This window comes from Perca flavescens, chromosome 9 (assembly GCF_004354835.1).
Source record: "Perca flavescens isolate YP-PL-M2 chromosome 9, PFLA_1.0, whole genome shotgun sequence".
In the NCBI taxonomy this organism is placed as follows: domain Eukaryota; kingdom Metazoa; phylum Chordata; class Actinopteri; order Perciformes; family Percidae; genus Perca; species Perca flavescens.
In genome coordinates, this window is record NC_041339.1 from 23,314,975 (window position 1) to 23,330,145 (window position 15,171).

General features: G+C 39.6%; 1 protein-coding gene across 1 annotated transcript in view; it reads right to left on the reverse strand.

The window, feature by feature from the left end:
- Positions 1–15,171, reverse strand: part of LOC114561671 (adhesion G-protein coupled receptor D2) — a 96,349-nt gene that overhangs the window by 24,354 nt on the left and 56,824 nt on the right. The window contains exon 23 of the mRNA XM_028587742.1: positions 13,705–13,849. Within this exon, the coding sequence (XP_028443543.1) occupies positions 13,705–13,849 (145 nt within the window). The remainder of the gene's footprint in view (positions 1–13,704; positions 13,850–15,171) is intronic.

Here is a 15,171-nt window from a genome sequence, read left to right on the forward strand (position 1 = left end):
GAAAAATGTTAGCACATGGCAAAAGATATGAAGAATTTTGCTATATACCAATTATCAATTTAGAAAGACAGAACAGGATCCCCTATGGTTTTGTGTATGGTTGGTTTCTGTTTTGGTGTGACCCAATGAAAGAATATGAGGCTAAGTATTGAAACTGTAGTCCTACCCACACTCTAAAAGTGGCAGAATTTCGCTGAACCTTTGAGATTCTAAATGTTGCAGACAAAAGCGACCAAAAACTTCTTAAGGGAGCTCCCCAGAAATAGTTCACAAGCCCAGATTAGTTTTTGACTTTTGACTGTGAGAGTTGTAATATAAGGTATAGTTTTTTGGTCCTCATTAAGTATTAAAAGTCGATTTTTGCTTGTTATCTTGGAACAACTTGAATGTCTAGAGAGTATGTTGGCAGTGCATAAACACTTAAAACAATCTTCTAACCACCAATCTTACATTTCATCATAAAAAATGGCTCAACAGTGGCCGGGTTGGCTCAGTGGGTAGAGCAGGCGCACATATACTGAGAGGTTTATGCCTCGACGCAGAGGTCCAGGGTTCAAATCCGACCTGTGACGATTTCCTGCTTGTCTTCCCCCTCTCTCTCACCTAGCTGTCATGTCAAAATAAATGGCTCAACATCAACCAGTGTTGGTAAACTTCAGCCCAAAATGAATAAATTTAAAATTCTTATTAAATTAAATTTTTTGGACACAAACAGTGAGAGGCTGATTTGGGCTGCAACCTTTTGCAATGATGCATGTTTTTTGTTAAATGTAGCAGTGCATTTACTAACACTGATTATGTAAATGAGCAAAGCTTTGAGAGTTCTGCTGCTAACACAAAATATTATAATATTTTGAAACTGATTGTTGTGAGGACACTTTTACTGTATGTGTCTTGCTTTAAGGCAGCCATTCACTTGGATGGAACTGTGTGATGCAGGACAGTAACGCTCTATGTATAATATTGACACAAATACTAGACTTGGCAAAGGCAACAAGTAATAGAGTTGGAGAGACACATCATTTACTGCTTACGTTTTCAATATTCTTTTACTTTGTTGACTAGAGTGATAGAAAATGTAACACTCCAATAGTTTGCAGATTTCCCTTTCCCTCCCTTGTATGATCATTTACTTTATTACCTCTTGGTTTTATTTCCTCCTTTTTTGCCACTCTCTGCAATACCCCTTTTCTCTCTGCACTATTATGCAGATTTTTAGCTTGTGTGGACTGATGAGCAGGTTATGTAGGAAAGGGTGAGGTGATGCAGGAATTAATATGATAAATGATTATTAGTTTTAGTTATTTCTCTGTCTGCAAAAACATGTGAAAAAGCAACTATAAGAAGTGTTGAGTTTGCAACATCAGCCTTCTCTTGTTATTTTCCTACTGCCTTGATGCACAATCTGTTTTTCAATCATCAACATTTCTTTGACAGTCTAAAAAGACTTGGAAAAATCCTCCTTTACACACACAAACACACTGTATGACTGACTCCCAGAATAAAACAAAATGTATATGGAAATGCATGCAAGCCCCTATTGTAACACACACACAAAATGCCCCCTTGCTATAAATATGCAATCCATCCATCCTTTCACACACACAACACAACCATTAGTCCAAACGTACACATCCCCCCTGTGGCACAGCACATCCAGTGTCCTGCTCTTAAACCATCAGCAGCATCAAAAGCAGAATCTATATTCTCCCCTCTGCCTTTTTTCATTTGAGTGACTATGAGGAGCAGCAGCAGCAGCTGCAGCCTATCTCCCTGCTCGTGATCAGCCAGGGGGAGGCAGTAGGTTTAGCAGGCGAGGCAGATTTATGGCGGTGGAGGTGACCTCTGGGGCCGTAACACGGTGATGGGTGAGTGGCTCTCAACAGTAAGCTACTGGCACTTGACAAAGTGCCCGAAGCAGAATGAATTTACTTCTCTTTTCCTCAATCATCAAGCAGCCACTGCCCTGACCCCCATCCTGACTGCTATAACAAGATCTCCCATCTCACAAGGGCCTGAAAAATTTACTGTCACATCTACTTTTCAATGAGCTCAAGTGAGCACTTCTTTCACCTTCAACGGAGCAGGTGCCGGTGTGGAGGAAGGCTAACCTGCCCAAGTGTGTGTTTGTGTGCGTGTTCTATGTGTGGTGTGTTTAAGAGAGAGAGAGAGAGAGAGAGAGAGATAAGTTGTGTATACAGACATATATGTAGGTCCACTGACTTGCTCCCTCACTAACCCAAACTAACCGTCTAACACCCACAGACCTTCACAAACATTACACAACTTTAATAAAGTATTTGCAAACACAATCCCAGAAGCAAGAATGAAATCATATTGCATTGTATTTTTTTTTCAAACACAAAGACATACAAGTATTGTACACACACACACACACACACACACACACAGATAATGAGGTTGCCAGGCAGGGACACAAAGGGCACAGCTATACGGATGTCAGTAGACACCTCTACAGTTTATATTAGGAGTCAATCTACCTTATCACATACCTTACACACAAACACACACACACACACACACACACACACACACACACACACACACACACACACACACACACACACACACACACACACACACACACAGCATTATGAAGTCTGTGTGTTTGCCAGCTTTCATCAGCTTGATGGCAGTAGAGTTGGACTTAATGATCCTGATATTTATTTTATATGCAGACGATAAATCTTGGTGCACACACATTCAAATTTCACCTTTCTTGCACTCTAGTTGTTGAGGTGAAATCACAAAGGATGTGACATAGGGCAAAGTAGACAAAACTACAGATATACAGTACGTTAGTAGTTAAGATTAGTAGGTACTGTAATTGCTAATTTCTGCAACTTTTGGCAGTGTGTTCTGCAAAAAAGAAACATGTAATTCCTTAATTAAATCAAATTGCATTTCAACTTTGTTTGGTTATTGTTTTATATCAAAAAGTCAGATCAAATCTGTATACTTTTTCATGGCATTACAAAAATAATATGTATCTGTTATAAAAAAAATAAATAGGAAACAGCAAAAAAAAATGAAGAGACACAATGACTTAAGAATAAAGAATGTGTGTAACAAGATAGGAAGTGCATTGGAGGAAATGCATTCCACATCTATTTGTATTTTTTTAAATTGCATTAATTTAGAGGAACACATTTCACTAGGTGGAACATTTTCAGGTTTTGGAAAGGCTAATGATAAGGGCTTTCCAAAAAGCATTTCAAATTAACTCCACCGTCCTCGCTGTAGACTGAATGTCATCTAAATGATCTTTTGCCCCTTAAGACGGCAACGTGCAGAAAGTAAATTTAGCTTAAACCTATTTTGACTTCAGGAAAGTAGAGATAGATTTACAGATAACTGAGGCACTATTACCAAACACCATCAAAAGAAATCCTGTACACAATATAATTTGGTCTGTGAGTCATTTTAAATTATATTAGTCTCTTTCCTTTTAATTCCTGGCCATTAAAACATTCAGCAGTTGACATTCAATATTGTTTTTTGTCTCAACAAACTGACACAGTGAAAAATATCTGGAGATGGTTCCACTTGTTTAAATGGTTACTGCATCAAATTGTCCATATATAACCGTTACAGTACCAATCAATACACAGTATATTAGATGAAGGAAGCTGGTTATGCCAGCATTTCATTTTGTCAACTTCACTCTTTAAAATGCCATAACTAATTCAACCTCTTTTATTTTAATAGCCGCTCTTTTGTCCACCCTCACCCACTGGGATAATGTTATCATGATGAGCCAATAAAAATCAATGATTAAACGTGTAATTTTCCAGAGACGATGTATTAAAATTTATTGTCTCTCTCTCTGGTGAGCCATCATATCAGCCCTGGAGCGGCAGACACTCTGCAGGTTACAACTGAAAGTAAAGGAGGGCATTAAAAGCTATTCAATAAGCCACTGTAAAATTGATCAGGCCATAAAAGCTGCTACCCGCCTGCTCCCAGCCCACTCCAAACAGGGTAATGTTGAGGAGTGGAGTGAGTGACAGAGTGTATGGAAAAAGACAGAGAGAGAAAGAGAGAGAGAGAGAAAGAGAGAGAGAGATGGAAAAGAGAGAGAAAGAGAGAGAGAGATGGAAAAGAGAGAGAGGAAGATAAAGGAAAAGGGGAAGAAAGAGAAATAAGAGAGAGACTGAAGCTGAGATTCTTTTTAGTGATCAGAGAGAGAGAGAGAGAAATTAAAAAAGTGAGACAACAAGCAGTGTGAGGGGAGAGAGGAGCTGTGATTTATTTGCTGACTCAGCGCTGACTGTATAATCACATAGCAGTTAAACAGTGTGAATTGCCATTCTTTACTTTTATTAAACCATTACATGTACTGTAACTCACCGGTCACTATATAAGGTATTCTGCAGCAATACTCTATATTTATTTCCTCTCTTCTCTTTCCAGTTTCATCATTTATACATAGTTACTGTATAGGGTAAACCAAACAGAGAATACTCTATTACATTACATCAGCACTCTAGAAATACATCTGCATTGTGTGTAATAGGGCCCTAGACTTCAGAGTCATATACAACTTCACAGCTCTGGTGGGACTTTATCAGAAATGACTTTTTAAATGAGTGTCTTTTTTTATTAAGTCAGACATGTTATCCAACTGAATGTAAAAGTATATGTTTGTCTTCTGACTATCAAAGGTGGTAATGCATTAAAAAAGTGTAAACAGTGTTCACATCACACATCGGGATTGCCTCATCCAACTCGACACACATGTCTGGCACTAGAATAGATTCTGTCGCTGCCTGTGTGAACACATAGTGCCAAGGTGTTAGTGGCCAATTGTGACAGCTTATCGCTAACTAGTGGCAATGAAGTCAAAAGAACAAAGTTAATATCTTCAGAAACAATTTTCATCTCATCAACCTCTCCCACCAAAAAACTATTTACTGTAGGTCAAATGAGGCCAACACCTCAGGTCACTAAAAAAGAAAGATGTGCACATTCTCCCACTAACTTCAATGAGTGCAGAAAACTCTCCAAAAATGGGGAAAATACTACGTGACAACCCTTGAAGATGTTTGATAATCCATATGGACAGTATGTCACTTGGGCCTTTCTACTGCTAAAAAAAAAGAAGAATTACAAGAAATAAGAAAATTCCAGTAGCAAAGAGAGGTGCTGTCGGCTGAATCAGTGGCAGTGGCTCAGCAAACTGCGTTTTTCTTTTAACTTTCAATTCTCCTAAGCATCCGTGCTTCACAGCCCCTTGGGCTATTGCCTTTCTCAATCTGTCCCTGGAGAGGCAGGAGTTATGGTCCCTGTCGATTGAGGAGAAAGGGATGTTATTCCCCTGTCACCCCCTGGTCCCGCCGCCATCCTCCCTGCCCTGATCTACGGCCTGACTCCCCCCTTACCCCATTCCTCCCTCCCTCTTCCCCACTTTGCTTCGTCGTAAGCTGCCGGCTATGTCGTGCCATGGGCTGTTGAGATGAGGACGATGGAAAAATGTTCTGGGGGGGAAGGGAGGGGGGGGGGGGGGGGGTGCTGATATTGGTTTAGAGGTCTTGTTGGCAGCTGCATGATGGTAGTGGGGACTGCTTTAGTACTGTGTAAAGACGCTTGCAAAAAAATTGATGCACGTGTATGAAAATGCAGTGGACACACAAGGAAGGATGGACACAATTTGTGATTTAGGCTGATGTATTTTCATACAAAAATATTGTGTAGTGCAGCTTTATACAGTGCATATTTACTATGATAGAGTGGAGTGTCCCCTCTTTGCTGGAGAGCGAGGTAACGACGTGGGGCGTGGGAGTGGTAAACTGTGAGACAGCTTGGCCCAGGAGAGGTGACCTGCCCCAGGGAACATGCAGGTCTTTGCGTGAAACCCTTGATAGGGGAGCAGTGACAGGGTTAAACATGAAAGGCAGTTAGCTGACGGTTGTGTGCGATCAAAGGGTCCATGTCCCTGTAGGTTTGGTTTCATGGTGTGAGGCTGACTGCTAGAAGTGCATTTTATCAATCCAATATTATTCAAATATATCACACAATTATTTTTAAAGTTTGATTTCATCTCGTTTGGTTTCAATGACTATGTTGTCTTTAATTTAACAAGGTGGATCTTTCATTTTTCAAACTTTTGGAAATGTTTTTGTTTGTTTAGACAGTATGATAGCTGACCAATTTGAGTACAGAGTACTGATAACAATCCTTCAAATGACAAAAGCTTGGCTCTACCATGTGTTGAAATATATGTCTGAATAAGTTTGCATATATGTTCCAATATTTGCAATCTGAGTTTCATTTGGGGTTTCTACAATGTGAGACACTGTGTCATGATTTTGTTTTCCGGTTTAGTTGAAAGATTCAAAATTCAACAAACAGCAGGCCCCTTTAAACCACCAAAGAACGTCAGCACAGACATCAGTACACCTGACACATTTCCATACCTCCCATTTCCATACTGGCCAATGCTAGGCCTTTTTTAGGTACTATTGCACCTTAGGCAAATCCTGAGTTTGCGAGGGTCTCTCTGGGTGAAGCAATAAATAAATAAGCAGATAAATAGATGAATAACCCAGAGGAATGGGAGCCCATGCGGCTTGGCCATCCATCATATATCCTATTACCACGCACTCGGCGGCATCTGCAGTATGTAAAATGCAGTCAACCTCTGTAAGCAGATACAAATTCAACTCTTTTCCTCCTCAATTTGTTATATCTGACAACGCCACTGCTTGTGCCTTGTTGTTTCTTTGAATTATGAATAGATTCCCTTCACCAGACTTTTGCCTGTGCGTGATAGCGTGGCGTTGTTATGCAGAACAGCTGTGGAAAACAAATTTGAGAAGCCTGGTACGCTTTGTAGCGGCTGGGCGAATATGCATAAACAGTTGCGCTTAAAGCCACTTAAGAACAACCAAATGGGCTCAATATTTCATCTTTGGATTTGTTTCATTGGGGGTGATGAATATGAAATGCCAGAATGTAGTACGAGTGCAGAAAATGCAGTCGTTTAAGTGTTTCAAATGATCTAAGAATGTTTTTGAGATTTTTCACACAACAGTGAGAAATGGCTTTAAACTGACAATTTAAATCTTAATTCCTGTCACAAAGTCTCCGAATTTAGCCATGACACATGGAACCACAAATATTACAAATATCATTCACAAACAGAGAATAAAAGGAATGGAATGAATGTGTGTCAGAGGAAGAGAGGGAGCAAAGAAAAAAGAATAAATAAAAGCTAGCTAGCGAGTTAATACAGATTAACAAATCAGACGCAAGAGGAAGAGAGAGTGAAAGAAACCTAGTGGGAGAGAGGAAGAGGAATGTAAATATATGGCAAACCCATAGCACATTTTGACTGTTGCATGTTTGTTTGGGTATTTACACTGAGGCTACAATCAAGTCCTCAAAGCTTCAGCCCACATGAGGCGAGCCCATTTCAGGGCCACATATGCTCTAAACAGCCAAGCCAACAAGCCAAATCTCAAACACACACACACACACACACACACACACACACACACACACACACACACACACACACACACACAAAACCCAAAATTCATATCCACTTATTTGTCCGTGATTTCAAAATCCATAAAGGATGCAGGGGAAAACGTCAAATTTAATTTGTGGGGGAGGCGGAGATAAGTTGTAGGGAAAGGATTTTTTTGGGACTTGGCTGAACTTTTATGCCATGTTTGCTTTGAGCAGATGTAGAATTAGTACACATCAGTTTGGATCAGCAAGACACTGAACACGAGCTGCCGCTCAGAGGCCAAATACCTCTGTCACACAAGCACACCTCAGCTCTAATGTCTGTGATTCTGCTTTGGTAATTATCAATGTGATGTCACTTCCCAGAGCAACACATTCTTCTTCTCATTCTTCCTAAAACACATTTGGTGTCTCCAAATACCAGTGGCCTGTTGCACCAGTTGAAACCAAAACACAAGTAGTTTTAAACCACTATCAAACTAGGAAAAAAACTGTTACTCCGCCCACCTTGAGCCAGCATGTAAATACTAACTTCTGTTTTTAAATTGACTGGTAAAATAGATTACAGTTAAAGGCAAACATTTCTTGCTATGTTCAAAACAGACTTCAGTGCACACAGACAATTGATTTCTGTCTGAATACAGTAGTCTTAGAAAAACTGGGTACTGTAGGATAGTACTTCATAATGTTAAACAAATGTGTCTATGAAGTGAAAAAGAATCTAATTACAAATTGCACTAATAGTATGTGAAATATGCTGTGTGTGTGCGTGTGCGTGTGTGTGTCTTTTTGTGTGTGTGTGTGTGTGTGTGTGTGTGTGTGTGTGCGTGTGCGTGTGCGTGTGCGTGTGCATGTGTGATACTTGTACTGTCCTGCTGGTAAAGATGGCATGCAGTTAAGGAGCTGGACATAATATGCCTCTAACAATTTGGTCATTGAGTTTTCTTGTGTTAACTTGAGTGGACATGACCAATATGTATATACCTAAAACAGTATATATTTCATTGATACAGCATATAGTGGTATTGAGGTAATATATTAAACATATTGTGACATTTGACTTTTCCAGTATTGCACAGCTCTATTCATAGTGCATGGTCTAAAGAAGTGGACTTGCAAACAGAAGAAAGTGAATCAACATCAAGCACCCAGATGATTGCTTCAAACATGCTGTCATTACCCAGGGGAATATTTCTTTTTTGTATCTTTGGAGCAGGGGATCCTGTTGCATGTCAATGAACTGGGCTAAACATGCATGACAAGTGATGGTGTGTGAGTGGAGGGAGGCAAGGGGGAGTCAACCCCATGGTGGTGTCAGCAAAGGATCTGTATGTAATCTGCAGAAGATGCATGCAATAGACCGCCACTCTACTTTATCTACAAGGCCCCTAATTGCGAGGGATGCTGAGGAACACATGTCAGGAAAAGAGGAAGGGGAATGGGTGTCAGATGTCAGCAACGTGTAGGCATATGGTTCCTACAAGTTGAGTTATGTAAACTGGAAATGACACCAAAAATCAGGTTTGCTTCGATGAACTTGTGAGGACTGCAATACTGTATTTTTTCTATGACATTAAGAACACGTGCCATCGCCATTGCACCATCAATACTGACACAAAGAGCGTGACATACCCAAATTTCTCAAAAGTAAAACAATGTCTAAAGGAAAAGAGACCCAATACAAAAACCTCAATAGCCTTATGAATTCAAAACATGAACCACAAAAGAAAGATAACTGCTTGTCCATCTTTGTTCGTTGAGAAGGACACTTTAACAAAGCAAGAACGTGACGTCAGATAACACTAGTGATCCAGCATATTTTTCCTGCTTAAAACGGCCCACAGCCTTCAACTCAGCCATTGTGTGGGGCCATCTCATTGGGAATGCAACACTCATGCACATACACAAACACCCACACAACCCTTCCCCTTTCAATTCATATCCCCCCCCCACACACACACACACACTTCAGCCCCTATTCCTTCATTATGCACTTGTCCTTCTCGTGTGCTCACAGCAAAATATGTGCTTTATTGTGTTCACATTTTTCACCATGTACCCTCAACATAATCCACTTTCTGCTGTGGACATTTGTGCCAACCAACCTGAGTAAACAGAAAGATGGAAAAGGCATAAGAAAGGGGTTGACCTTGTACATGCAAGCTACCACTATCACTTAGGAGATGGTGTGGTTATTGTTAGGGAAAATTGGGCTTGTTTGTTCGTTGTTTGTGCTTCATGACGAGAAGGCATATTGAACCATATGTGGAGCGTACGTTTAAAATAAAGGCATCAATATTGTTAATCTACCACTTCCCAAAAGGCAAGATTCTGCTCATTTTCAGTCGTGTCATGGTTTGGTTCGATGATTTTCTGTTTTACAAATTATATAAATGCTATTTGATCGGAAATGACAGAAAGCATATTTAATGTATTGCACTGCTTGAATTTTTACATTTTAGAGATACCGTATGACAACATTAATGATTGATTTAATCAAACATAATCAAACTGTCCTCTTGCCCTTTCAGAGAAATTGGTCAACTGCTGTATCACCACTTCACAGGATCACAGACATGTTTGTCAGTATGAAAACATATATTCAGTCACCTCATGTATTATGAGATTATAGTCAAGTGACTTTTGACGGTGATTAGTTACAGTGAATGTGCTGCATGTTTGCCTGTGTATGCCCTGCTGGATGATAATACGCATACAGTTGCACTAGTTTGTAGTATATGAGCCAACCCATTCCCAGCACTCAATCACACGGAGCCGATCGCATTCGCATGCAGTAGCATTAAGGGAGCAGATTGAAGGGGTAGCAAATGGGCTGAATAATATCATCTGACAATCAATTATTTCTGCAATTGCGTTACATCAAAAAACATGTTATCTGCTGCCGAGTTTGATTCATCAGGTTGCATTGAAGGTTCGGTCATGTAAATGTGGCGTAGGGACTGATTTAACTACTACACACTGAGTGAATGAATGAGACAGTAATAGTGTTGAGGACCATGCAAATCACCTGCAAAGGAAACACTTTAAATCACAGTCTGAGAGGTGCACAGAGCGGCAACACGGAGCAATAGCACACAGCACATGTACTATTCAAATGTGAATATCATTATTGTACAAGTCATAAACCATGACCCACAGAGTATTTAACAGATACAGACACTGTGTGTTTATTCATATTGTTCTATATCAGTCAATACATGCCCCATAAATAAATGGGGCATAACTTAAACATTGTCAATATAATTTCTGTTATTGTCAAATATATACTTTTTGTTATTTTCATAAACCTCTACATATTTTTTTCTCCATTATTTCAGTCTTTGATTTCTACGTTTTTATCATTTTTGCAAATAAATAAATCCTAGTTAAAAATGTAAAAAAAAAAAATTAACACTGTAAATGCTGCATCAACTAGGGCAACAGAGCAAATGACACTAAGACCAGGTTTAAATTACAGAATGAAACCAGGGATCGACCTCTGCCTCTTTCTTTTTTCTGCTTTGAAACGGGTATCTCCAATCTTTTCCAAAACCAAATGACTCTTAACTCTGCTGAGTGCAGCATGGGTCGGGCAGCTAGATTGAAGCCAGGGTGTCTGGTTAATGTTCAAGTTTAACACAAGATTTCTGATGTCTGATTTCAATCAACAGGCCAGACGCTACTCTCTGTTTCAGAGTGCATTGCAGTAATGCCTTGCAGATATGCCAGTGGGGGAACAGTGGGGGAATATATGTCCATATACATAGCTTAAACTTGATTCAACTTCATGGTAATTTTGCAAACACCTCTCTGCATAACACAATACAATTGACAGCGCCACAAACTAACTAAAGCCTCTAAAATATCCATTAAATTAAACACCATTCCAAAGATTTTCAACAATGCAACATTATAAACTTAATGAAGACACAATTTATTGCAGACTTGTTGTAATAGACTGCATTAGTTTTAGCTAGGTGTAACTCATAATATGCAAGTGAGTGCATATTAAAAGCTTATGCACAAAAGTATTTATGAAAACTTGTTGCCTCAAAAAAATGTGAGAGGAGGGTGTTATTGGAACTCAAGTCATCAAGTGGGAATAATGCTGTAGATGTTTGGGTGAATGAGGTGCGGCCTACCTAGTCTGTCACTCACATACGGTGCACACACACGCCACACATGGCCTGTCAACACTTGTTAATTTCATTGAATTATTAAGTGAAAAGGCTTGGCTATATTTGAGGTACTAAACTGTGCAGTGAAAATGAAATTAATTCACAGGCACTTCTGATTGGAATTTTTCAAAAAGAAAAAAAAAAGGCACACAACCCACACAATACACCTATTCTTATATATTCAAATTTCATCTTTCGCTCTAAATAAATAGCACATGATGGGTGGCCTTCCTTATTCTTTTTAAGAGACGGTGGATTGTTTGTGCTTTTTGAGAAGCAAGGCCGGCAGAGTAATCAAACTACCAACCAATCTTGTGACTTGCTATCATGTTCAGTTACAAGGAAAGCTGGTTCAAATAATTTGATCAACTACAAAAAAGTTAATTAGAAATAGTAGTAGGTAAAGTACCGAAGCCCCAACTGTAACTGTATTCAAAAGTTAGACAGAAGTATGGGAGAAATAATAGCTGGGTTCAAGTCATAGCTATTTTGAATTAAGTTTATCACAGTTGTACTGTGAATACTGGATGCAGCGATCCAAGCTAGCACCCATTTTATTCCTGTGAAAGTTGCTCAGTTAGGTTTTTCTTGGTTCGGCATTTTATGGCCCATTACTCATATGATTTAAAGTCTAGCCTAAAACATGAGAGTATAGAATTCAAGCTGGAGATTACCCGCCTGAATAGCTGTCTGCCAATGTGTCTGTCTTTTTTTTTTTTATATTACCTTATGGCACAAAGGAAAGGAGTTCTCAAATACACATACTATAATGGGTTTTAGATTGTTGAACTAGGTTTCTCATCGGCACTATGTTACACCATAGATATCCGCTGTCCTGTACAGTAGGCTATACACTCACAATAAGTGACAAAACATGTTTCCGTAAAATTTTCCCTGCTTCAGCATTTGCGCAGACCCATGTTTTACCAGACTCTAAATATATATGTGTCTTTGAGACTGTTGAGATAAACCTGAGCAAGAGGATATTAGAGTGAGGCAGGCAGGAGGTGAATCTGATTTCAGCAAATACTAGGGCTCTTTCTAATTTTCATAAAACTATCATTAGCATTTCATTGTTTCAGTGGCTTTGCCTTGTCACCGCACTGTCAACTTTAAAATGAGAATTATATGTCTGGGTCTGAATATAAATCGTTTTCTTAACAACCATATTTTCTTGTCAACGCAGGGAAAGCACAGATCTAACTAATAACATTAATGATAATGTAAGTGACTGAAAATCAAAAAGTTGGTATATATAATTGGGGAGAGGCTAAGGGCCCTATTTTAACAATCTAAGCACACGGCGTGAAGTGCCTGGTGCAGTTGCGTTTAGGGCGTGTACAAATCCACTTTTGCTAGTTTAACGGCAGAAAAAGGGTCTGTGCGCCAGGCGCATAGTTCAAAAGGGTTATACTTAGTGTCTTAATTAATTCATTGGTGTGTTTTTGGCGTAACATGCAATAAACCAATAAGAGTGTCATTCTCTTTAAAAGCCAGGCGCGTTTGTATCTTGGCGCATTGCTATTGGTGGATTTGCTAAGCAGGAAGGACAGATTTTCAGGAGAAGAAACTGATCTGCTCCTGCGTAAAGTGAAAGCACGTGAGGAGATCATATCATGATACTATTTCACATTATAATATTTTCATTTTTAATCTTTTGCATGTTTGTGTGCTGCTGCCCTGTGTTTGTAGTTGCATTTTACAAATGCACTGTTAAAATAACAATGAAATGCTGTGTTATTGACTTTAGACCAGGTTTTTGTTGGTCAATGTCGCGATCACTTTCCGCTGCCTCAAAATAGCAATATGCCAAGAATGCACCTGAACACACCTCCCTGTATGCTGTAAGCTCATGGGCGCACAGCATAGCATTTGCTACTTAAACGATGTGGGCGGTGGACGGGAAATTGACTTCGTCGGTCTTAAACTAGCACAGACACTTGCGTCTGGCTTGGCGCTGCGCTGGGTGCAAGATAGGGCCCTAAGAGTCTGATTTGCCTTATGGTTGTAGGATATTAGTCTGATAACTCACCTATGGTCCTCTCTTCCTCCTTCCCCAGGCCGGGAGGGTTGCAAGTGTAGGTGACCTCCTCCTCTTGGCTTTGGTTAGTTCCTAATGGGAAACTGACAGGACGAGAGCTGGTAACTGAGCTGGATGGTCGGGAACTGGCGCAGTTCTGTAAGAAATGAGAAGGCAGTATCAGCTGCAGGAGCTCACTGTAGGGTTGTATACCTGTAAAGGAATATACAGTCACTGGATTAACTGATGAGAACAAAGGCATCAACCATCCATTATCAACTCATCCATTCTTTACTCGCTGATCATTGGTGATGCATTTTAGTGATGCACATTTTTTCTTTCATCACAATGATCATCAGAAAATATATTAAAATTGTGTTTGCATTAAACACAATTTATAAAAAAAAAACTATTCACACAGTTTAAAGTCAAACTTTTGTATTGAAAAAGAACATAGGAGGATATATTGTGCACTGAAGAACTAATCAGTTAAAATGATTAATGGCTTTTTACATTTTCCCTTTTTTGATAATAGTTTTTCTCTGATTACCAATTACATTAGAGTTACATTAATTAACATTAATGTCATGGGCTATTGTAGACTACTGTATTGTCCCTCCCACAATTCTAAGACCAAACCTGAGCAGCTGCTCTATGAATTTAATTCAAGAGACCTCAGTTTTTCACACATGCACACGCATCCTTCCAGCCAGACCAAAATAAACGGCAATCACAGAAAACCCATTTGTTTGCACAGCTCTCAAACAGACTGGGGGGCTTCAACAGGCTCCAGGGCCTCTTATATTTCATACTTTACTTCTATCACGCAGGAATGCCTCTACAATTGGGGCCTGCCATTCTGGCTGCTTTTGTGTGTTGTTGATGTATAGTTTCAGTTAATACGACACAGATACACACAAAAGGAAAAAGACAAATACTTGCACTGCTATACGTCATTGTAAGTCACTCAAACCAGGGGTCCCAGCGACAGAAATAAACAGCATTTAAAGTCTTTGATCAGACAACATGCAGCTATTTCATACCTGTTTCTGTGGTACCAGACACACAGAAAAGAAGCACCTACTCTCTACTGTCTACTTGTGAAAATCACATTCCAGTTCAATTAATTTAGTTCCAGCTCCAAGACTGATTCAGACCAATTCATTGCTTCCTTTATGTTGTCAAAACTTGAATTAAGATCAAAAAAACTAATCCGCTTCCAATTTATATCTATATTTCAGTGGTGTCAGGGGCATGAAGTATAGGGGGGAGTTGTTTTTTATTTGGGTCCTGCGACTGACAGCTTTATTTCACAAAGCAATCTGGCTGTGTGTGTACAAGAGGGAGGTCAGGGTGGGTCAGGAGATACTTGGTATCAAACAGGCACTCAACACTGGTCAAAGTGTGTGTGTGTGTGTGTGTGTGTGTGTGTGTGTGTGTGTGTGTGTGTGTGTGTGTGTGTGTGTGTATAAAACTTAA